We start from the raw sequence: 25,598 nt of genomic DNA, 5'->3' as shown, positions 1-25,598 counted from the left end.
CCGGGAGAGCACGGCCCCTCGACCAACAGATGGGACCCTGCCAACATTACCCCATTTGTACCACAAGGCACCCAGATGGACACTTACGCAGCTACCTCCACCTGAAAAACCAGGCGATGCCTGGCTGCCCTCATTGTCGGAACCACACACCACCCCTAATCAGGGAAAGGACTGATTCCCACATGGACTCAAGTTCACGGTTAGCATATCTTGCATTTTCTGTTCTCTTTTTAAATTTACTTATCAGCTACTCACAGCCCCACGCAGGGCGCACAGGACACACGTCTCACCAGGCACGCAGGGGACTATCGCACCCATCTCGGGACTTAGTGTCCGCCATCACAAGGCTCAGCAATCCACCTAACATAGGCCTTATTAGAGTCTACATGCATTTCTAATTTGCTTGTGACCATTTACAGTTTATGTTTATCTTGTATGCACCCTTTTAATGTATATCAGTCTCTTAAACTGCGACCACGGCCCTGCCGAAACGCATACCACCTGTTGCGCAATACGCAGTGAGTGCTAACTGTAACACCCCCCGATACTTGCCCACCTCCTATCCCAGCACAAGGTGGCTGGAATACTTCTACCTTAACCGACCACCCAGCAGCTGCACGCCCGTATTTTAGCGTATGCACCTGAAGCTTTATCTAATCTTATAGTGCCAGGTTTCTCCCAGGGTTATTCAACACAGCAGAACTGCTCATGCCAGCTAATAACAACAAGTATAACGACACCCTCTTTAGTATGATGAGCATTAATAGATGCCCTGCAGCCTCGGTCTGTTTATTTCAAGCGAGAATTTACCCTGTAAAAATGCATCAGTCGGCCTACCACGCTCTATAAAGGATGATCTAGACAGGTCTACACATAGGTGTGAATCTAGCACACACAAGTTGCCGAGCATGTACTTTAACCATAGCTTAGCGGGTCATTTTGTACTTCATATCTAGCCTCTAAGTTTTAACTGCTAGGAAATTAGGCAGCTCATTATTATTAAGCGATTTCAGGCTAACATAACCAAGCGGCATTTTACTACCAACCTTGAAAGCGCCACTGTCGATGACAGAGCAAAATGCGTGCAATTAAGCTAAATGGCTAATATACAACTCTTAACTAGTCAGGCACTGCTTACCTGTCCTTAATCGCCACTGAGCACGGTGCAATCATACTAAGTTTCAGGTTTTATTATTTAGCGGCCCAACAACTAAACTACGCAAAATGATAGTCCCCTCGGGAACAAGCATCTATCCTAGCACTCTCAGACGAGCATTTGCAACACTCTTATATAGCATTACTCGGAGATAAGCCTGTTTAATTTTTTGTATATACGTTAAGTTCAGCATCGTTCTGTTGTCTACTCTTATATAATATAAAAATGTGCACAGTCTACCCATGCCATATGATTGTATATATATGCTTATGAAAACTCTGGCATTTGCTGTTGTGGCATTGCTAGTATAAAATGTACCTTGTCTATTTAATGCACAACAAAATAAAGAATTTAAAAAAAAAAAGAAGAAATATACAGAAAAATATAGTGCACTTCCAGAGTGTAGTAAAAAATAAATTTAATAACTTACATATAAGCTTAAAACAATTCACATGTCACCACTGTGAGTGGCCAATTGTAATTACCACATTGTCACTCACTCTCACACAGTTAAACGCTATGTTTTTCCATTTTATCTGTATTTAGCAGATTATCCCCTATTGTATTTGTATATATTTGCTGAAGACAGGAGGAAGTCTTTGGGGACCTTTCTGGATCCTTCACCTAATACAGGGAAGTTCCGGTCTGTTTTTTAAATTATACACTTTTTTCACTGGGGTTGTGTTCACATATTTTGTTTGTATTATTCTCCTTAAAAACTGGAAATGTCAAAGATCATGTCATTCCTATCCAGGGACGGCCCAAGGCATTAGCTGACTGGATCAAAGGATGAAATGCTGCTCTCTCCCTCGCCACCCCGCCCCCTCCATCCCAAACAAAACCATACCAAGCAAAACACACCTACATCCATTATGTAATGCAGTGTGTGTAGTGAATGCAGTGTCTGTTTAGTGGATGCAGTGTGTGCAGTGTCTGTGGACTGCATGCAGCGTGTGTAGTGAATGCATTGTGTGTCTGTATAGTGGATGCAGCATGTGTGTGTTTTGTAATGGATGCAGTGTGTGGATAGCGCATGCAGAGCGTGTATAGTGAATGTAGAGCGTGTGTATAGTGGATGCAGTGTGTGTGTGTATGTGTAGTAGATGCAGGAAGGAGGGGATGACACAGTGGGGTGGGGATAACACAGCGAGAGAGGGGGTGACAGGTGGCAGAGTGATGGAGGGAGGGTTGGGGTGACACAATAAGGGAGGTGGTGACACAGTAAAGGAGGGGGTGGCAGAGTGACTGAGGGGGTGACAGAGTGGGTGACAGGTGGCAGAGTGACTGAGGGAGGGACGGTATGACACAGGTGACAGAGTGGGTGAAAGGTGGCAGAGTGACTGAGGAGGGAGGGGGTGACAAGTGGCAGAGTGACCGAGGGAGGGGTTGACACAATGAGGGAGGGGGTGACAGGTGGAAGAGTGACGGAGGGAGGGGTGGCAGAGTGAGGAAGGCTGGGTGACAGATGGCAGATTGACTGAGGGAGGGGGTGACACAGTGTGGGGTGACACAGTGAGGGAGGGGGTGACAGGTGGCAAAGTTACTGAGGGGGGGTGACTCAGTGAGGGAGTAGGTGACAGGTGGCAGAGTGACTGAGGGGGTAACAGAGTGGGCTGCAGAGTGACTGAGGGAGTGGGTGACACAGGTGACAGAGTGGGTGACAGGTGGCAGAGTGATTTTGGGAGGGAGTAGTGGCAGAGTGATGGAGGGAGGGGGTGGCAGAGTGATGGATGGAGGAGGTGGCAGAGTGAGGGAGAGGGTGACAGGTGACAAAGTGACTGAGGGAGGGAGGGGTGACACAGTAGGTTGGGAATGACACAGTGAGGGAGGGGGTAACAGGTGGCAGAGTGACTGAGGGAGGGAGTGACAGTGAGGGAGGGGATTTTAATTTTAAAACTACCTTCATTTTTTTCCTTGGTGGTCCAGTGTCTTTGATCCCTGGTTGTCCATTGGGTTATCTCCATACATTAAGATAAGAGCAGGGCCGGCCCGTCCATAGCCCGCGGTGGAGCCACGGCTCCAGATGACACTCTGACAGGGGTGGCATTTTGCCGCCCCTGTCAGTGGCGGCTCTCTAATTAGGTGACTGTGTCAGGTCCTTGGCCCCTCACCGAGGACCCAACACTAGGAGGGGGCAAGGCAGCCCCTCCAATCTGCCCTGAGAGGCAGAAAGCCAGCACAGTCTGCAGCTCCGCCAGGTGTCTTGCGATATCCAGAAGTCAGAGCGTTGCCATGGTAAGCCACGGCAATGCTCTGATTGGCCCCAGATCGCGAGATACAGCACAGTCTGCAGCTCACACCCGGCGGAGCTGCATACTGTGCTGGCTTTCTGCCTCTCAGGGCAGATTGGAGGGGCATCACACATGGCAGGAATACCGGGCAAGCCGCCTTGCCCCTCCTAGTGTTGGGTCCTCGGTGAGGGACCGAGGACCTGACACAGTCTGCCCCCTGGCGAGTTAGGCGGCCGCCTAACTCGCCTAATTAGAGAGCCGCCACTGACAGGGGCGTCAAAATGCCACCCATGTCAGAGTGCCATCTGGAGCCGTGGCTGCACCGCGGGCTATGGACGGGCCGGCCCTGTTCTTATTTTAATGTATGGAGATAATTCAGAGGCATAACAAGAAACCACGTGTGCTGGTGTTAAAAAGGCTGGTGTTAAAATGTGTCTCATTCTCCCCACAGTCCCTCTATGTGTCTCATTCTCCCAGCCTCTCCCCTCCATGTATCTCATTCCCCCCCAGACAGCCTCTCCAATTGTCTCATTCCCACCCAGCCCTTTCATGTGTCTAATTCCCCTTCAGCCCATCCATGTGCCTCATTACCAACCAGTCCCTCCATGTGTCTCATTCCCCCAGCTCCTCTATATTTATCATTCTTCTCCCAGATCCTCCATCTGTCTGATCCCCCCCAGCAGCTCCATGCGTCCCATTCTCCCCCTCCCAGCCCCTCCATATGTCTCATACCCTTCAGCCCCTCAATGTGTTTCTTCCAGCCGCAGCTCCTCTCCATGCCACTCCATGTTTCTCAATCTAACTCCCTCCCCTCCTGCCGGAAACCAGGAGACTGCGCACCCCAGGCCGGCCGGTCGCAGCTGCAATCCCTGAGACTGTGATAGGTACCCCACTGAGTGAATTGCATCTCTCAAATGCCTACATTTAATATTTTTTTTTATGGTTTTTCTCACAACTACCATAGTTTTTATACTAATATTTCAGACCCTGTGTGGGATACTCCATGATGTCTAATATTTCTATAAAGGATGAAAAGAAAAATGAAAACTAAAAATTGGGTAAAATTCTGACATGAGGTGTGTGGATAAAGAAAATATACTGGTGCAGCTTTCAATGAAACATTTAATGTTTTTGTACAGAAACTATAAAGATTTGAACAAGCAAAGTAATACAGCATATTAATGAGATCAAAACCTATCAAATGCATATAAGTTGTAAAGGTGAACAGAATGTTCTTTAAGTCAATAACATTTTATGACTTTGGCAATGTTACTGGCAATAAAATGTTCTGTGAAATTTAGATTAAAACCGTCTCTTGATTCTGGAAGAAAATTATATTATCAGCATTTATATAGCATCAAAAATTCTGAAGCACCTTACACTAATAGTAAGAGTAATTTAACAAGTGCAGAGTTGAAAGAGGCCCTGCTCAAACAAGCTTACAATCTATGAGGATTTGAACCATGCAGATATATATATATATGAAGTTATATTTTAAGCGTTTCTTGCCCAGAGAAACTTTTGGTGGAGGTGGTCTGACTGAGGTTCAAACCTGGGTTTCCTTGGTCTAAGGCAGGGTTCTAACCAATGCTCCAAACAGTAACTATCATGGATTGTTATTTAATCCATTGTTCAAAAATAATGAATGCACAAAAAAATAGACAATGCCTATCATTATGTATATATGGGTTTCAGCGCTTAGTAGATATTCCCCTCATTAATAATGAGGGTCTTAAAATATAAAGGGTTATAAAGGATAATCAAACATTGTGAACCTCAAAGATCAAGGGTAAAAGCAACCAAGATCCAAAATATAAGTAGAAAAATATAAAAATGAATAATAAAAATCCATAAAAAGACCAAAACAAAAGCAAAAGAAAGTCCAAAGTCAGCAAAAACTAAGTAAAAGTTCTGCACAATAATAGTCCAATGATGCAGTGGTTGGTGGGGGTCCAAATATGTGGAGATACCTTAGATAAAGGGAGACAAAACTGGATATGGTGTAACTCTGTGACACAATTTATTTCTCCAAATACAAATATAAACTCCCCCCCTACATAAATACTCTTACATAAAAAAAGTCTTTAATACTCATCGTGAAGCAGGGAAAAAGACGTGTACAGTCCAGGTCTCCTATCAGGAACTTGTGGAGCAGGGTCTGCTTTTGGGTACAGAAGGGGGGCTTCCCTGGGGTCTGGTGGGAGCTGGATGGCTACTGGAGGAGGAAATGGACTGAGGAAGTCAGACTCCCATCAGCCTTGGCCATCCAGCTCCCACCAGACCCCAGGGAAGCCCCCCTTCTGTACCCAAAAGCAGACCCTGCTCCACAAGTTCCTGATAGGAGCCGTTCCCCGCGAGTGCCAACACAGACAGCTCTCCCGAGTGCACCGGGCAGCTGCTGTCTTTCGAGGAAAACTGGAGCTCCACCTGGACTGTACACAAGTGAGCACGGAGTCCTTCGTCTTTTTCCCTGCTTCACGATGAGTATTAAATACTTTTTTTATGTAAGAGTATTTATGTAGGGGGAGAGTTTATATTTGTATTTGGAGAAATAAATTGTGTCACAGAGTTACACCATATCCAGTTTTGTCTCCCTTTATCTAAGGTATCTCCACATATTTGGACCCCCACCAACCACTGCATCATTGGACTATTATTGTGCAGAACTTTTACTTAGTTTTTGCTGACTTTGGACTTTCTTTTGCTTTTGTTTTGGTCTTTTTATGGATTTTTATTATTCATTTTTATATTTTTCTACTTATATTTTGGATCTTGGTTGCTTTTACCCTTGATCTTTGAGGTTCACAATGTTTGATTATCCTTTATAACCCTTTATATTTTAAGACCCTCATTATTAATGAGGGGAATATCTACTAAGCGCTGAAACCCATATATACATACTTTTGTAGAAACTAGGAAATTTCTTTTGTTTTAGCAGCTGATATATATAGGTATAGTTATATCTTCCACCTACTTTATCTAGACTGTTCTTTAGTCACCACGACAGTGAAGAATTAATTCAATACTAGTGCTCTCTTTTTTTGTATAATCATTACATTGATAAAAAAATATATAGCATTTTACTATTAATCATATTTATCAACATGTTTCTTGAGTTCACTGATAAATTATCATAAAGTAGAGCGATGATATGCACATTCCTAAATGTAAATTTATTTAGAAAAACATCACAGGACTGATAGGTTTTATAACTTTATGATGAATTCCATAGAACAGGACCAGTAACTCTGGACTCTGATGTTAAATAAGTAGAGCAACGTTGAGATGTGTCTAACAATGTATGGTAGCCAGATATCAGTGCAATAACAGCTGGTGAAAATGGAGCCACAGAAATCTACACTAAATCATGAATAATCAATTTCCCACATTGCTACTGAAATGCTATCTACGTGTTTGCTTAATATTTGCAGAAAGGATGATGCTGTGAAAAAAGCTGATTTAAGTTATGATAAGATGCTTTGTGTATCGCTGTCTTCATTCCTTCCCTCTAGCATCTCCTTCAAACCTGCTTCCAAGTCATTTGCAATTCCTCTAATCCTTTCTGCCTCATCTGTTTTAGCTCCCTTTTTCAGATCCAGTGCACCTTTAACAACAAAAGCAATGTCAACTAATAAAAAAAGTGCAGCAAAGACCCCCGATACAGCAGTTGCAGCCTGGGCACCACGTGCTGCGAGCTGTGCCCCTCGAGATGCAGATGTTGATAAGTTCACTAGTTTAGCTAATCTGGTTATCTGTGCTGTAGCAAATTGACCTCTTGTACCTAGCCTAGTAAAGTTATATTCTTTCAAGCCAGATGTATATATTAGGTTAGCGATTAATTTTTTAATTTCTTGTGCTAGTTTTGTCATTTTATTCATGTCATCTGTAAGTTCCTTGATAATCTCATCTACCTTTTTGCATTTCTGTTTGATGTTAAAAGTGTCAGCAATGGACGCTCCTGCACCGGTGAGTCCTCCAGCAGTAGCCACTCCAATACCTACAGCAGTAACAATCAGAGAAGCTCCAAAAGTGACAGGGGCCAGAGCAAGTCCTACAATAGTGGTGATACCACCGACGATTCCCACGGAGCTCCCAGCGATGTTGGTGATAGTGACTCGTTTATGGAAAATATCCACATCATCTGCAATTCTGCGCAATTCTGTAATGCATTGCTCAGACTTAGTTAAGTATCCAGCTTGGGTGTCTTTAAATTCTTCATAACAACTCTTCACCTGTTGAGAAAAAACAAAAAATAATGTAAAATGATGTACACCAGAGTAAGTTGATCATAATTATATCATGCATTATATAATTACATTTATTGAAAAAAAATGTTTTGACAACGAGGACAGATAAGAACCAAAAACAGCTAGTTTAAATAATTTGACTTATTCCTGACTATGGTCTTGATTTCATTCTTCGGGATAAGATTTTCAGATCATGCCAATCTGTTAGAAAACCTTTTCAAATGATTTATCTACAAAAGTCACCATTGAAGACAATGGGAATTTTTGTAACTAAATCATTTGATAGATGTTAATTCCAAAAGGATTAAATGAAGGCCTAAGAATATAAGATCTAAGAGCACAGTTTGCTTGCAGTCTGTCTGCAATGAGGCCGCACCCTGAAGACAGAGTCTCAGAGGGGGGGGAGCATGAACAGCAGAACCAGACTGTACTTCCCAAAAACCACAGTGAGCAGAAGCCACCCTCCTGCACCCAAATGGTAGGAAACAAGAGGGCGGCTAAAAGTTTGTAAATGCTGACCAGCATATGTGTCTGTGGATTTCTGTGTATCGGTATGTGTATCAATGTTGGAATCAGTTTCTGTCTATCTTAATGTGTGTCAGTGTGTGTATCTGTTTGTGTGTAAGTGTTTGCATCTGTGTATAGGTTTGTGTCTCAGTGTCTATGTATCTATATGTGTGTCATTGTGTGTATCTGTATGTGTGTAAGTGTTTGTATGTGTTTGTCTTTATCTGCATGTGTGTCAGTTTGTGTCTGTGTATCTGTGTGTTTATCTGAATGTCTGCATGTGTGTCAGTGTGTGTATTTGTATGTGTATCAGTGTGTGTTTTCGTATGTCTGTATATCTGCATGTGTGTCAGTGTGTGTCTGTGTGTCTGTATGTGTGTCTGTATATATGCACATGTGTTTGTGTATCTGTATGTCTGTGTATCTGCATGTGCATCAGTGTGTTTATGTGTGACTTTGTATCTGCATGTGTGTCAGTGCTTGTGTAAGTGCACATATCTCAGAATTCAAACACCAACACTACATACAAACATACTCCTGCATTGAAATGTCAACGCTATATACTGTACAAACATGCCTCTGTATTAAAACACCATTATATATAAACACACCCCTGCTTTCGAGAACCAACACTACACACAAACGCATGCCTGCATTTAAGCACCAACACTGCATAAATACACACCCCAACATTCACTTACACATGCTCTATACAAAAACATGCTTACATTCAAACACACAAACACTGCTGAGTGCTATATACAACCCTACAATTAATGGCAAATGGAAGATTCACAGCTGGCAAAGCATTGTGGGATTTGTACAACAGATGGGGACCTACCTTTTGGACACTATTGCTATAGGAGGGCCCAAAATAAATTCTTGAACCAGGGCCCTCTCTACATTAGTTCCGCCACTGGTCTGCCATACAGCGTCCAATGCTAATTACAACTCTCTGACTACACTCCTTTTTTCTGTACCAACCATCACATTACAAGCTAGCAGCAGATGCCTATTCTGGCTTTTCTGTGTGTTCCAGGATTGTTCAATTTGACCCTCGGTCAATTAAAGTATAAGGGCTTAAAGAGGAATTGTTACTATTTGTATTATTCATCTGAGAGCTGAGGGATATGTTCATCCATTCACCATTTTTTTTTACCCTGGCACTGACTTTATTTAAGAATTGACCATCCGGATCTTCTTGCTGTGCAATGCCATTTTTAAGTATCTAAGATGGTGGCTCTATGAAAAGCTATCCTGTGCCCATAGCCGGGTGTGCACATCAAATCACTCTTGCCCAGTTCAACCCATTTGAGGTCTTGTGTTTTCAGCTAGCCCCAGTTGACTATCGCGATATCATGAGAATCAGTTGAGAAAGCCAGTGATGCTGCTACAGAACTGATGCAACGCTGGAGGGAGGTGAGTACATGGATCCAGGGCCAATGACAAAGTTGACAAAGGCTGTGAATCTTGACTAAAGCTACACCCTTCGTCAACTTTTGTCAACCTGCTGGTTCTATATAAGGAAAATTAGTCCCTACTTTATATTAATTATGACGAGTGATGTCGCGAACACGAAATTTTCGGTATATGTGTATAGTGTATGCAGTGTGTGCATAGTGTGTATAGTGTGTATATAGTATCTACAGTGTGTGTGTATAGTGTGTGTAGTGTGTGTATAGTGTGTGCAGTGTGTGTATAGTGTGTATGTAGTGTGTGTATAGTGTGTGCAGTGTGTATAGTGTGTATATAGTGTGTATGCAGTGTGTGTATAGTGTGTATGCAGTGTGTGTATAGGGTGTATGCAGTGTGTGTATAGTGTGTGCAGTGTGTGTATAGTTAGTGCAGTGTGTGTATAGTGTATGCAGTGTGTGCAATGTGTATGCAGTGTGTGTAGAGTGTGTATAGTGTATGCAGTGTGTGTAGAGTGTGTGCAGTGTGTATAGTGTGTGCAGTGTGTGTATAGAGTGTGCAGTGTGTGCATAGTGTATGCAGTGTGTGTATAGTGTGTGTGTATAGTGTGTATGCAGTGTGTAGTGCATGTAGTGTGTGCAGTGTGTGTATAGTGTGGGCAGTGTGTATATTGTGTACAGTGTGTGCAGTGTGTATGTAGTGTGTGTAGTGTGTGTATAGTGTGTGCATAGTGTATGCAGTGTGTGCATAGTGTGTACAGTGTGTGTATAGTGTGTACAGTGTGTGTAGAGTGTGTGCAGTGTGTGCATAGTGTGTGTGCAGTGTTTGCAGTGTGTGTAGAGTGTATGCAGTGTCTGTAGAGTGTGTATAGTGTGTGTAGAGTGTGTATAGTGTGTGTAGAGCGGCGGGTGGGGGCCTTAAATTAAAATCCCCCCCTCCCCCATCAAAGGTGACTAGGGGTCCCCAAGCCCTTAGTCACACACCCAAATAAAAAAGCCCCTACCTACCCCCCTCACCCTAAAAAATAGTGAGGGGGGAATAAAATTACTACCCTGTAAAGTAAAATTCAACTTACTATTCAACGTCTTCTTTTTTCTAAAATCAGCCCCAAAAAAGGCCAAATAAAAAGCCATCATACCCGTCGAACTTAAAAATAAAATAAAAAACCCGAGCGCAAAAAAAAAAGTATCCATCTTCACCCATGGAGGGCTCCGCGCAGACTAGGGTATTAACATATACCCTATTGTTACAATTGTTACTTAAAAAGCATGAGGAATGCAGTTGGGGTACCACATGCTCATTTGTTATACCTCCATGCACTATAAAAAATAAAAATAAAAAAAAATAATAAAAATAAAAATAGAAAAAAATGTATGCAGCTTCCAAATGAATCTAAAATGGATGCTGTCCAGGAGGTGGGAGGGTCTGCTAGGGAGGGTGTGCTGCTGATTGTCTGGAATGTGTCTGCTGACACAGGGTCAAAGTTTACTCAATGATTACGAATAGGAGGCGGATCGAACCGCGCATGTGTTCGCCCGCCGTGGCGAACGCGAACACACTATGTTCGCCAGGAACTATTCGCCAGTGAACCGTTCGGTACATCACTAATTATGACTTAAAAAAAGCATGAAGAAAAATAACATTGATCTTTTGGTATACGTTCTTCTGTCAGTATTGACATAGAAACCGCCTCTGTGAGACACAATGGTGAGATTGAGACCATCATGAGAAACCTATTGTGGATGACATCTAACTACACAAGCTCATGTATTGTTTTGCTGTGAGGATCCCCTTAATTGAGAAGCTGTTTAGCTCTGAGTAGTGTTATGACTTTATTTGCTGCACATGCATCACACGCCTGGACATTCTCTAATATCCCCTTTTAGAGATGGCCACAAGAAGTCACGAGATATAAAGTTAGTAATTTTGGTAATACTAGGGTGTCCTGCAGACTTGCTCTCATGAAATAAAAACATAACCTCCTTTTTAACTTCTGGTGTGTCATATAACTTATCTGTCAGTTTAGTATCAGGAGATTCATGCTGTGTAATAAAGAAAAGTATATGGAAAGGACAGTTGCAGCTATAATTCTTTCTGGAGGAATGATATACAATATCTCACAAAAATAAGTACACCCCTCACATTTTTGTAAATATTTTATTATATCTTTTCATGTGACAACACTGAAGAAATGATACTCTGCTACAAAGTAGTATGTGTACAGCCTGTATAACAGTGTAAATTTGCTGTCCTCTCAAAATAATTCAACACACAGCCATTAATGTCTAAACCGTTGGCAACAAAAGTGAGTACACCCCCAAGTGGAAATATCCAAATTGGGTCCAATTAGCCATTTTCCCTCCCCGGTGTCTTGCGACTCGTTAGTGTTACAAGGTCTCGGGTGTGAATGGGGAGTAGGTGTGTTCAGTTTGGTGTTATCACTCTCACACTCTCTCATACTGGTCACTGGGAGTTCAACATGGCACCTCATGGCAAAGAACTCTCTGAGGATCTGAAAAAAAAGAATTGTTCCTCTACATAAAGATGGCCTAGGCTATAAGAAGATTGACAAGACCCTGAAACTGAGCTGCAGCACTGTAGGCTCAGAACAGGCTTCGCCATGGTCGACCAAAGAAGTTGAGTGCACGTGCTCAGAGTCATATCCAGAGGTTGTCTTTGGGAAATAGACGTATGAGTGCTGCCAGCATTGCTGCAGAGGTTGAAAGGGTGAGAGGTCAGCCTGTCAGTGCTTAGATCATACGCTGCACACTGCATCAAATTGGTCTGCATGGCTGTCGTCCCAGACGGCTCTGATTAAACCATCTCTTCATGCAGAGAATGCCACATCCTTATTGTTCATATTGTAAAACAAAACCTTAAAACAAATCTCCTTTATTCCAGTTTAAATGCGTGACCTTGTGTCCTATGTATAGTCCTATTTATGAATAGATTTCCAGAGAATGGTTTGTATAATGCCATCCCCCTCTGAGGCGCCGGTTTTTCCAAACTAAAGAGATTAAAATGTGTTAACCTTTCTTCATAACTAAAATGCTCCATTCCTTTTATCCATGTTGTAGACCGCCTCTGCTCTATTTCTAGTGCCATAGTATCCTTATTTTGAACAGGTGCCCCAAATTGCAAAGCATATTCATGGTGTGGTCTTACCAGCGATTACTAAAGAGGCAAAATTATATTTTCATCCCGAGAATTAATGCCCCTATTTATATACGACAATACCTTAGCAACTGGACTTAGCAATTGACAATTGACATAGCAGATTGCCGCCTAGTTTATTGTCTATAACAATTCTCAAATCCTTCTCATGTGTTGTTATCCCTAATTCACTACCAATTAGAGTGAAAGCTGCTTGTGCATTCTTTACCCCAAAGTCCATTACTTTGCATTTTTAACATTTACATACAATAGAAAAAAAGACAGGACTTAAACCGGTCCTTAGAATGGTCGGGTTAATACGTTGAAGAATAGAGAATAGTCGAAGGAAAGCCGAGGTCAAGAGAGCCGGAAATACACAAGATCGATAAGAAAGCCAAGTCACAGAAAACAGAAATTAGAATAGTCAGGAATAGCTAAAGTAAAAAAACAGGAATATTAATAACAAGATCAGGAAAACGCACTCTCGGATACCAGGAACGGAAACCATGACAGGGCAATGAGCTAAGGTATTCTGGGGTTTAAATACCCCTCCTTAGGCGGTGATTGGTCGGAGCTTTTCCTCTGACCCCAGAATGGGCGTGTGCGTTGATGTCGTGACATCATATGCACGTTCGCGTAATTTTTAGAGGCGAGGCTACAAATGGACGTGACCTCGCGGTCGGTGCCATTTTGGATCCCACGTGTGAAGGGGATGGACGCCCCAGCGGTACGGCTCCCGGCCCGCTGCTGTACAGGTAATTCCTTAGTGTGGTCGCACCGATCTGGTGCGACCACGTGTGGCTGCGAGCCAGGGGGCCGTGACACACGGGCCTTGCAATGCCAAATGCCAATGCTCATGCTTTGTCCAGGCAATATGATTAAGACAAGGTTGAGATGAGTTATGTAACTCTACTCAACCTTGTCTTTCAACCATATCAAATTGCCTGGACAAAGCATGAGCTTTGGCATTGCCCAGGTCTAGAAATTAAAGAAGAAATTAAACTGAGATAGAAAATAAACCATCTAGCCTGCTGTGAATTTAGCCTTTTTGCCTCTCCTACTTACGATAGGTTCTTATGATCAGTTAAAAAGGTAATAGGATCTTTAGAAACCTCTAGAAGATGCCTTCATTATGTCAATGCAACAATAATGGCTAACAGCTATTTATTCTCTTTGTCATAATCACATTTGACCTGCGTAGGTTTTCTGGAATAAAACCCACTTGGGTGTAACGGTTGGTTAGGAGACTAACAGTTAAAAATGTTCAAGGCAAAAGTGGTAAGTCTCATTATTGGGGGAGGATTTATTGCATGCTGTTCCAGTTTGACTGCTAGGATTGAAAACCTATTCGTATGGCTCCTATTCAACTGTCTACAGCATTCAGAGGCTTGAGAGGATTTATATGCTTCTCAGATTCGGTGATTGTGGTGTCTGCCAGAGTGCTTGGAGTCCTCAGGAAGCGCTAGGAGCATCCATTAACGGAGGTACCCAGTCGGGGTGCCAGGCGATCCGTTACATTGGTGGCAGCGGTGGGATGGCGTCCTAGTGTGAGGTAAAGCAGCTCGGAGACACAGTTCATTTGGATTACAAAGGGAGGGCAACGCTAGTGTCAGGGTACCTGAGGTCTCTACCTCTAAAAAAGGTAGAGACTTAGTAGTTTATCCGTCCAAACGAGCTGTTTCCTTCGTTCCTCGCGGTTCATCCAGTCACTTAAACACCGACTGCGAGGAATCCACGTCCTTTTCTAGCGGGACGCTCAATACGTGACGTCATGACGCTATCTCGAGCGACCTGCCACTCAAGTGTCCGATATCCAATCGGTACTTGTCAGAGGCGTGTCTACCATCCGGAGCCAGGGTATTTAAGCTTACTTCTCACTTCAGCTCATTGCCCTGTCGTGGTTCTAGCTTGTCTAGTCACTCAGTGCTCTGGTATTCTAGTTTGCTCTATTGGTTTTGACTCGGCTTGTCGTACTACCCTGCTTATCTCTGTTATCCCTTGACCCGGCTTGTCTCTCGCTTATCTGTCTTCTCGTTCCCTCGACCTCGGCTTGTCTCTGACTATTCTCTATTACTCTCGGTACGTTAGTCCGGCCATTCTAAGGCCCGGTATACGTACCTTTCCACTCTTTGTACCCTGCGTGTTGGATCCCTGTCCCGATCCTGACATTACGACAGGGCCAATGGATCCTGCAGGTACAAACAGTCAGCTTGGTTCTTCTGATCCCAGGTTTGACGCCATGGAGCATAGGATGGATCAGATGGCACTAGCACTACAGGCACTTTTGTCTCGTGCTAGTAACCCACCTGAGGAGACACGTACTCCTTCTATTTCTCCTGCAGTCTCAGGTCTAGAGGTAGCCACTGTAGGTGCTTCTTCCCGTATTACCCCACCAGTACGTTATGGCGGGTCACCGGAGAAGTGTCGTGGCTTTCTGAACCAGATTAGCATCCATTTCGAATTACAACCCCGCTCTTATCCTACAGATAGAGCAAAGGTTGGATTTGTTATTACTTTACTCATTGAGAAAGCTCTGAGATGGGCCAATCCTTTATGGGAGAATGATAATCCACTAGTCTATAATTATAATGCCTTTGTAGCTGCGTTTAGAAGAACTTTTGACCCTCCTGGTAGAAAGGTCAATGCAGCCAGATTACTGTTGCGCCTTAGACAGGACAATCGAACACTTGTGGATTATGCACTAGAGTTCAGGTCTTTGGCGGCAGAAGTTAAGTGGAACGAACAGGCTTATATAGATGTGTTTCTGAATGGGTTATCAGATGTAATTCTTGACGAGGTCGCTACTAGAGAACTCCCTGAGAATTTGGAGGATTTAATTTCTTTTATATCTCGTATTGATGAACGCCTAAGAGAGAGGCAGAACACTCGAGATAGGACCCGTAGACCCTCCTTTAAACTAGCGCCTACCTTTCAAAATTCTGAGTTCGAGGACTTACGTATTTCTGAACCTATGCAGATAGGCAGTACTCATCTCACAGAGAGGGAGAGACAGTACAGGAGAAGGGAGGGTTTATGTATGTATTGTGGAGTCAGAGGTCATTTACGCCTAAATTGTCCTAATCGTTCGGGAAACGCTCGCACCTAAGTTTCTCTAGAGGACAGGCCTTGGGTGTTTCTACTTTGTCCTCTATTCACAACTACAAAGAGCTCAGGCTTCTGTTACCCGTTTCTTTAAAGTGGGAGAAGGGAGTAGTAAAGACTATGGCACTAATCGATTCTGGAGCTGCTGAGAGCTTTATAGATCAGGGTTTTGCTGCCAAGCATGCTATTCCATCCCAGTTAAAAGAGACACCACTGGCTGTTGAGGCCATCGATGGGAGACCGTTACTTGAGCCTGTTATTTTCCGTGAGACCATACCGATTAACTTAACTGTTGGCATCCTACATAGAGAGGACATATCCTTACTGCTCATTTCTTCTCCGTCTATTCCCATAGTCCTGGGGTACTCCTGGTTGAGGAGACATAACCCTATTATTAATTGGGAGTCAGGGGAGATAGTTTCATGGGGACAGAATTGTCAAGAGAAATGCTTGCGGAAGGTCTCACCTCTCTGCTTAACCAACACCTCGGCTAACTCTGACAATCCTACAGAGACACAAATTCCGCCTCAGTATCTAGATTTAAAGGCAGTATTTGACAAAAAGAAAGCCGATACCTTACCCCCACACAGGTCCTTTGATTGCAAAATTAACCTACTCCCTGGTACCATGCCGCCCAGAGGTCATGTATACCCGTTATCTACGAAAGAGAACTCAGTTCTAGAGGAGTATATTCACGAAAATTTAGACAAGGGATTCATTAGGAGGTCCTCCTCTCCTGCCGGGGCTGGATTTTTTTTTGTTAAAAAGAAGGATGGTTTTTAAGACCTTGTATTGATTATCGAGGCCTAAATAAGATAACCATTAAAAATGCCTACCCGATTCCCTTGATCACCGAACTCTTCGATCGTTTGAAGGGCTCTACAATTTTCACCAAGTTAGATCTCAGAGGGGCATATAACTTGGTGAGAATCCAGCAGGGACATGAGTGGATGACGGCATTCAATACTCGATATGGCCACTATGAATATCCTGTTATGCCTTTTGGGTTATGCAATGCACCAGCTGTATTCCAGGATCTGATAAATGAGGTTCTTAGGGAATTTCAGCAAGATTGCGTCATTGTATACCTAGATGATATACTCATACATTCTAGTGAGATTGAGACTCATCACAAGCAAGTCAGGAGGGTTTTGCACAAGCTTCTCCAGCATGGCTTGTACTGCAAGTTGGAGAAATGTAGCTTTGATCAAACCCAGGTAACCTTTCTCGGCTATGTGATCTCTGGGGAGGGATTTAAGATGGATCCGGATAAGCTCCAGTCCATTCTAGAGTGGCCTTTACCCAAAGGTCTTAAAGCCGTACAGAGATTTATTGGTTTTTCTAATTATTATAGGCGCTTTATTAAGGGTTATTCTTCAATTATCGCGCCTATCACCAATATGACCAAACAGGGGGCTGATACTAAGAATTGGACTACTGAAGCTCTTCTTGCGTTCAAAACTCTCAAGGAGCTTTTCGCTTCCGCTCCAATTTTAGTTCACCCCGACACTTCCCTGCCTTTCCTACTTGAGGTAGACGCATCAGAGACTGGTTTAGGTGCTGTCCTATCTCAAAGGTTGGGTGTTGATAAACCATTACATCCATGTGGATTTTTCTCTAAAAAATTGTCTGGTACAGAGAGCAGATATGACATTGGTGACAGAGAATTACTAGCGGTTATCAAGGCTTTGAAAGAGTGGAGACATTTATTGGAAGGTACATTACATCCTGTTACCATTCTAACGGACCACAAAAATTTGTCTTATATCGGAGAGGCCAAGCGTTTGTCCTCCAGGCAGGCTCGTTGGTCGTTATTTCTTACCCATTTCAATTACGTTCTGACTTACAGACCTGGGTCAAAGAATTCTAAAGCCGATGCGCTATCTCGCCAATATGAGCCTTCTGCTTCAGTTGAACCACTTTTGTCCTCCATTGTACCCAAATGCAATATTATTGCTAATACCAGTCTCAAAATCCATTCTCCGCTACTTGACCAGATCTTGAAGTCACAACATCTGGCACCCGGAAACACTCCTGAGGGAAGAAACTTTGTCCCTCCTGAACTCCAACTGGAACTCTTACAATGTTTTCACGAAAGTAAAGTAGCTGGCCATCCTGGTATTCGCAAGACATACTCTCTGATATCCAAGGATTTCTGGTGGTCTTCACTACGAAAAGATATTGAGGAGTTCGTCGCAGCTTGTGAGACTTGTGCCAAGACTAAACAACCTCATACATCTCCTTGTGGTCTGTTACACCCCTTGGACATTCCTGAGAAACCTTGGTCCTGTTTGTCCATAGACTTTATCGTAGATTTGCCTGCTTCCAAGAGACAGACTGTTATTCTCACGGTGGTGGATAGATTTACTAAGATGGCCCATTTCGTGCCATTACCTAAACTTCCGACTTCTCCTGAATTGGCAGAGATTTTTGCGAGAGAGGTTTTTCGCCTACATGGGATTCCTTCGGAGATTGTTTCTGATAGAGGTTCTCAATTTGTCTCACGTTTCTGGAGATCCTTTTGTTCTCAAATGGGAATCAAATTGAACTTCTCCTCTGCCTATCACCCTCAGTCTAACGGAGCTGCTGAACGTACCAATCAAAAGATCGAGCAGTATCTACGTTGCTTTGTTTCCGAACACCAGGACGATTGGGTCGGTTTGATTCCTTGGGCGGAGTTCGCACACAATAACCTTGTTTGTGATTCAACTCGTTCTAGCCCTTTCTTCATGAACTATGGCTTTCATCCTTCAATTTTTCCTTCGGTTTCCTCTTCTCAGGGGATACCGTCGGTTGATGATCATGTCGCCAACCTGAAGAAATTATGGGATCAGACTCGGCAAATTCTGTTACATAATTCCTCGTTATTCAAGAAACACGCTGACAAGCATAGAAGAGCGGCTCCTGTCTTTGTTCCTGGGGATAGGGTGTGGCTGAGTACTAAGAATATTCGCCTAAAAGTTCCATCTATGAAATTTGCTCCTCGCTACTTAGGTCCTTACAGGGTTCTCACTCGTATCAACCCGGTTGCGTATCGCCTTGCTCTGCCACCTGCCTTACGCATTCCTAACTCTTTTCATGTCTCCTTGTTGAAACCTCTTATTTGCAACAAATTCTCCTCTAAGGTTTCCTCACCTCGTCCTGTTCAGGTGGAGGGTCGGGAGGAGTACGAGGTCAGCTCCATCATTGATTCCAGAATTTCAAGGGGAAAATTGCAATATCTGGTCAACTGGAGGGGATATGGTCCTGAGGAGAGGAGTTGGGTACCTCAGGAGGACGTTCATGCTTCTCGCCTTCGCAGAGCATTTCACCTCCGCTTCCCATCTCGTCCCGGTTCCTTCCGCCCGGTGGGCGTATCTGAGAGGGGGGGTACTGTCAGGGTACCTGAGGTCTCTACCTCTAAAAAAGGTAGAGACTTAGTAGTTTATCCGTCCAAACGAGCTGTTTCCTTCGTTCCTCGCGGTTCATCCAGTCCCTTAAACACCGACCGCGAGGAATCCACGTCCTTTTCTAGCGGGACGCTCAATACGTGACGTCATGACGCTATCTCGAGCGACCTGCCACTCAAGTGTCCGATATCCAATCGGTACTTGTCAGAGGCGTGTCTACCATCCGGAGCCAGGGTATTTAAGCTTACTTCTCACTTCAGCTCATTGCCCTGTCGTGGTTCTAGCTTGTCTAGTCACTCAGTGCTCTGGTATTCTAGTTTGCTCTATTGGTTTTGACTCGGCTTGTCGTACTACCCTGCTTATCTCTGTTATCCCTTGACCCGGCTTGTCTCTCGCTTATCTGTCTTCTCGTTCCCTCGACCTCGGCTTGTCTCTGACTATTCTCTATTACTCTCGGTACGTTAGTCCGGCCATTCTAAGGCCCGGTATACGTACCTTTCCACTCTTTGTACCCTGCGTGTTGGATCCCTGTCCCGATCCTGACAGCTAGTACCCGTAGAGCCCCTATCTACAAAAGAAGCAACCTTAGCAAAGTAAGCATGGCGCCCAGTTACAGTCAAGAGGAGTTTGACGCTATGTTGAAAATGCTGCTGGCTTTCTTTGGACCAGAACCCCCGGAGGAGAAATACATACAGAGCACAAGGAAAGTAGCGGCAGCGTATCTGCAGGGTCTAGCAGATTTGGGCAAAAAGGGAGCTGAAGGGGCCGTCCTTGCTCCCCAGCGGCAGTCTACGGTTCAGGGAGAGGAGCCTGTTATCCCCTCTCCCCAGCGGCAGCTTAGCACACCAAGGGGAGACAGTAAGCCCCACACCAGCGCAGATGGGACCGTGGTCTCTGCGCCCAAGTTACAGGGAGCTGAAGGGGCCGTCCTCCCTCCCCAGCGGCAGTGTTATTTGTTGGGAATTGGGAGCCCAGTCTCCATTCCCCAGCGGCAGAGTATCCAGCAGGGAATAGAGAGCCCAGCCTCCTTTCCCCAACAGCAGGACTCTGTGTTGGGAGGAGAGATAGTCGGTCTCCCTCCGCAGAGACTGGAAGTATGTATGGGAGAGGAGATTGTTACCACCTCTCCCCAGCGGCAGATTATTAATGTACAGGGAATAGAGAGCCCAGTCTCCATTCCCCAGCAGCAGAGTGTCCAGCAGGGAAGAGAGAGCCCAGTCTCCTTTCCCCAGCAGCAGGACACTGTATTGGGAGTAGAAACAGTCGGTCTCCCTCCACAGAGTATGGAAGTATGTATGGGAGAGGAGCTTGCTACCACCTCTCCCCAGCGGCGGATCAGTAATGTGCAGGGAATAGAGAGCTCAGTCTCCTTTCCCCAGCGGCAGAGTGTTCTATCAGGAGAGGAGCCTGTTACCCCCTCTCCCCAGCGACAGCTTAGAGTATCCAAAGGGGAGACGGTCGGTGTCCCCCTCCAACAGCAGAGCTATGTATCCAAAGGGGAGACAGTCGGTCTCCCCCTCCGGCAGCAGAGCTGTGCATCTAAAGGTGAGACAGTCGGTCTCCAGCAGCAGAGCTGTGCATCTAAAGGGGAGACAGTCGGTCTCCAGCAACCAGGCCCCAACCAGACTACTCCCGGGGTAGTGCTGGCACCAGGGCAGAGTACCGCTGGGCTCTGCCCACTCAGCAACCCACCAAAACAGCCTACCAGTCCCCCACACAGCCATGGGGAGGCACCTGGACCTGGACAAGTTTTTCTCTTACTCAGGTGTAGTAACCATTTATTGTGGGTGGGCTGTACTGCTGTTTCTGTTTTGTGGGTGGGCTGCGGGACTAACAAGGGCACTGACCGGCAGGAGGTCAGATACCCTGTTAGTCTGGGAGGTAAAGGGGAGAAGTGTGGCGAAACCGACCTCGCCACGTGTCCTTGGAGGGGGCTGCTTGCCCGCCTCTTGCCTTTGGACTATGGACCAGACTTTATGTGAATGTGTTAACCCAGATAGCTATACCATGGAACCTATTCATATAATGAAAGACTATGGGAAACACTTTAGCTCCATGGCAATTGTACTGTGTGAATAGGATCTGCGCGCTATTCGGTAGTTTTGTGCGCTCAGATCCCAGCTATCTGAATGTCTGCGTGTTATGTGTAAAAGGTGAATTTATGTATTTTAAAGTGTTTTACTGTCTTTGTGCTCCCATGTGCTCAATAGAGTCTGTCTCTGTGCTGGAGATAATTTGATTACTTCTCCAGCACAGAGAAGACTCTGTAAAAAACGGTCTGAGCTGGAAAGCTAGGGGTTTTAAAAGATACTTTACTAACTTTTGAACCCCTGGTCTGATCCATGCCATTTTTTAATATGTTGTTCCTCTGAATGGATTGATTGTGGATATATATTTTTATGTGAATGTGATGTATGGTTTTGAAGTTATAAATATTGGGTAAAAGGTATATTTTAAACTGTATGAATAATGGGAGTATGTGTCACACTAAGGGGAGGGGATGTGTGGGTTGCACCCGTGATACTATTGGTCATTTTATGCCTCCCCCTGGGTGTGGCCTGTATGTGTGAGATGGAAATAAAAGCCAGGCTGGATGAGCCAGTCCAGAGTTCCTGTTTAACCCTCAAAGTGAAGTGTCGTCTCATTATTGGGGGAGGATTTATTGCATGCTGTTCCAGTTTGACTGCTAGGATTGAAAACCTATTCGTATGGTTCCTATTCAACTGTCTACAGCATTCAGAGGCTTGAGAGGATTTATATGCTTCTCAGATTCGGTGATTGTGGTGTCTGCCAGAGTGCTTGGAGTCCTCAGGAAGCGCTAGGAGCATCCATTAACGGAGGTACCCAGTCGGGGTGCCAGGCGATCCGTTACAGTGTCTCTCAGGGTTCTGTTCCTATTTAACAATTAAAAATGACACAAAACGGGGGGAGGGGGATCCAGCACCCGATCGAGCAGGACGCGTTACTGTGCAGTTCTGTAAGCTTGCCCTGACTAACAAGGCTTTTTGCAGCCAATTACTTACCCACAAGGGTTCGGTGGGGCTCCCTGGACTCCTTAATCCATGGGGGGAAAAAAAATAAAAAGCACGGGGCGGATCTGGGCTCCGGTTCCAGAGACATTGGTCTTTACATACACCCGACCGCGCAGCCAGCACCTTCCAAGATGGTGCCGGCTGGGGCCTACTTCTCTGCTTCGTCAGACGATGACAACCTCCAGGATCTGCCTCCTGTCCCACCCCAGGTACGCTCTGCATCCTCGGCACCTCTGGAGGAGGGTGATTCTGCCCCCTCTACTAAAGCAGATTTACAAGCACTGAGGCAAGACATAAAAGCCATATTCCAGGCAGATATGGTCCTAGTTCGGGAAGAAGTCACAACACTTACTAGCAGAGTGGAAGCAGTGGAAGGAGACATGGGAGGCACCACACTGGCACAATCTGCCACAGATGCTGCTCTTAGTTCACTACAAAAGAGGTGTGACGATTTGACAACACAACTGGTTAGCATGGAAGACAGGGCTAAAGCACACAATGTGAGAATACATGGCGTCCCCGACACCATCTTAAATGCTGAATTACCCCATTACTGCAGGGGGCTTATTGCCACACTCCTGCCGCCAAAACAGGCAAAACAGCTTGTGGTGGATACCTGCTTCCATCTCCCAAAGGCTGCCAAAGCACCCAAAGACGTAACTATGGATGTAGTGCTGAAGTTAGCAAAGGACTCCGACCGAGGGGCCCTCATGGCCGCAGTTAAAAGCTCTCCCACAATACCCTCTGAGGGAGCACACCAAGTCTTTTACAGAGACTTTTCTAGAAGTACCCTCACCTGGCGGAGGGCGCTCCGACTAGTTACGCCACTACTGAGAGAACACTCCATCCCATACAAGTGGGGCCTGCACCGATTGATGGCGGACAAGAACGACCAGATGCATCTCCTGACACACATTTCAGAGGCAACGACGTTACTCCATTCCATAGGTCTACGACGGGCACCGTGAAGAAGAATGCACAATCACCCTGGACGTTGGAGCGAATCACTCCCTTTGTGCCCAGACGGGCAGCACCGAAGACTACTGACTCTCCTACCTGATGCCAAGGGTGGCTGACATTACTGTTAAATGCATTATTGTTTACTTTTTCATAATTATGTGTTGGAGTCTCCCTAGCACTCTGGCTCCATAAGCATATAACGTGCATACTACCCAGTTGTTAACCCCCCCATAAGCCATAAGCCATAAGCCAGACTGAACATGCCAAATTGCCCCTTTCTTGCAGTACATGTTTCATCACACGTTTAGCCTCAGCTCTGAGCCTTTACTACATACCCTCCTGGCCGAAGCCGGCCACAGTTACGAGTAGCTTACATGGAGAAATCGAACGCATATAGGTGCCATATGTGCAACACTCAGACGGCACATTGCTTTGTCAAGCTGCAGGCACACAAAGCCTTGTACCTGTCCCCCCGATTCACTGTTATAGCTATTGACTACTGGCACGCAGGGTCTCACAGTTAATTAAAGAAAAAAAAAACAGGTCGTTACAATACTTGTGGAGTGATTGTTGTACCACTCATGTAAGCATTGATACTTTCGCTTTACAGTTGTTATGTGCTCAGATGTTAAGCTGACCACAAAAATAAAGAATTTAAAAAAAAATGACACAGAACTCATATACTAATAAGGATACTATGACACTAGAAATAGTGCAGAGACAGGCTACAAAATTGATCAAAGGAATGGAGCATTTTAGTTATGAAGAAAGGTAAACACATTTAAATCTCTTTAGTTTGGAAAAACTGAGAGGGGATATGCTGGTATTATACAAACCATTCTCTGGAAATCGATTCATAAATAGGACTATACATAGGACACAAGGTCACCCATTTAAACTGGAATAAAGGAGATTTGATCTAAGGGTTTATTTACAGTAAGAACAATAAGGATGTGGCATTCTCTGCATGAATAGGTGGTTTAACCAGAGTCTGTACAGATGTTTAAACAGCAATTGGATAAATACTTGAAAAACATAATTAACGGCGAAATATAATTTTTAATTAGTGGCGTAATAGCTGCCTGATCCAAGGAGATATCTGACTTTCATTCTGGGGTCAAGAAGGAATTTTTTCCTAGTTTGTTGCACAATTGGAAGCACATCAGACTGGGTTTTTGCCTTCTTTTAGATCAGTAGCAAAAACAAATGTGAGAAAGGCTGAACTTGATGGATGCATGTGTCTTTTCAGCTATGTAACTATGTAAAGAATAAAAAAGCCAGGTCAAGATTACAAAAATACTCAAAGTCAAATACAAGCCAGCATGGAGCTTTCCCCACGGTGATCTGGCATGTCATGTGCTTAATAAGGGAGGTTAAAAACCTCTGGGTAGTTATATGAGGATCATATTGACCCCCACAGGTTTTCTTTATTATTATTATATTATTTATAGAGCGCCATCAAATTCCGCAGCGCTTTACAATGGGTGGACGAACAGACATGTAGTTGTTACCAGACAAGTTGGACACACAGGAACAGAGGGGTTGAGGGCCCTGCTCAATGAGCTTACATGCTAGAGGGAGTGGGGTAAAATTACACAAAAAGGTAAGGAAAGTATTAGACTAGTGACAGTTACAGAAGAGGAATCAGTTGGGAGCTATTAACAGTTTAATTGATACGCTTTTATGAAGAAGTGGGTTTTTAACGATATTTTGAAGGAGTGGAGACTGGGTGAGCATCTAACGGAGGAGGGAAGCAAGTTCCACAGGAACGGTGCAGCCCTCGAGAAATCTTAAAGGCGAGCATCAGAGGTGGGAGTACGGACAGAAGATAGACGTAAGTCTTCAGCAGATCGTAAGAGCCTAGACGGGACAGACTTGTGTATAAGGGAGGATAGATAGGTGGGAGCAGCATTATGTAGCGATTTGAAAGCAAGAACCAGAATTTTAATTGTTTTCATTCTTTTTTTGTTTTGTTTGGAGGTTGGCTAGCAAGAACAGGCCAGCAACCACCCACTGCCAGGGGCGATAGCTCTATACTTGATAGTTGCGAGTGCTGTCAACAGGCAAATATTAAAGGCAAAAAAATTATTACATTTATTTACTTGATTTATCTATTTCCAGGAGAGATCTAGTAGAAATCCAGCATACATTTATTGTTTAATAAATATGCAAATCCTTTATTTTATATGGGATTTCCATTAGACTGAAGCATTAATTTTCACACAAATCCGTATGAAACTGAATTTCGATCAGTTTGATTATTCTTCAAAAACACGAATAGTCAAATGCAAAATTTAACAAAACAAACAATAACCAAATTGCTTGTTGGACTAAATTTGGTTAATGGAATTCGATTGTTCATTTATTTGTTTAATTACAAAGATGATTCTTGTCTTGTACTTTGATTA

At 44.3% G+C, this 25,598-nt stretch overlaps 1 protein-coding gene across 1 annotated transcript in view; it reads right to left on the bottom strand.

Moving 5' to 3' along the window:
- Positions 1-6,851: 6,851 nt before the first annotated feature.
- Positions 6,852-25,598, bottom strand: part of LOC134586153 (apolipoprotein L6-like) — a 32,310-nt gene continuing 13,563 nt past the window's right edge. Inside the window, exon 3 of the mRNA XM_063441660.1 lies at positions 6,852-7,619. Coding sequence (XP_063297730.1) covers positions 6,852-7,619 — 768 coding nt within the window. The remainder of the gene's footprint in view (positions 7,620-25,598) is intronic.

The sequence above is a fragment of the Pelobates fuscus genome, chromosome 2 (assembly GCF_036172605.1).
Source record: "Pelobates fuscus isolate aPelFus1 chromosome 2, aPelFus1.pri, whole genome shotgun sequence".
Taxonomy (NCBI): Eukaryota; Metazoa; Chordata; class Amphibia; order Anura; family Pelobatidae; genus Pelobates; species Pelobates fuscus.
The sequence above is the reverse complement of the archived record's forward strand: the minus strand, read 5'-3'. Positions and strand labels throughout refer to the sequence as shown.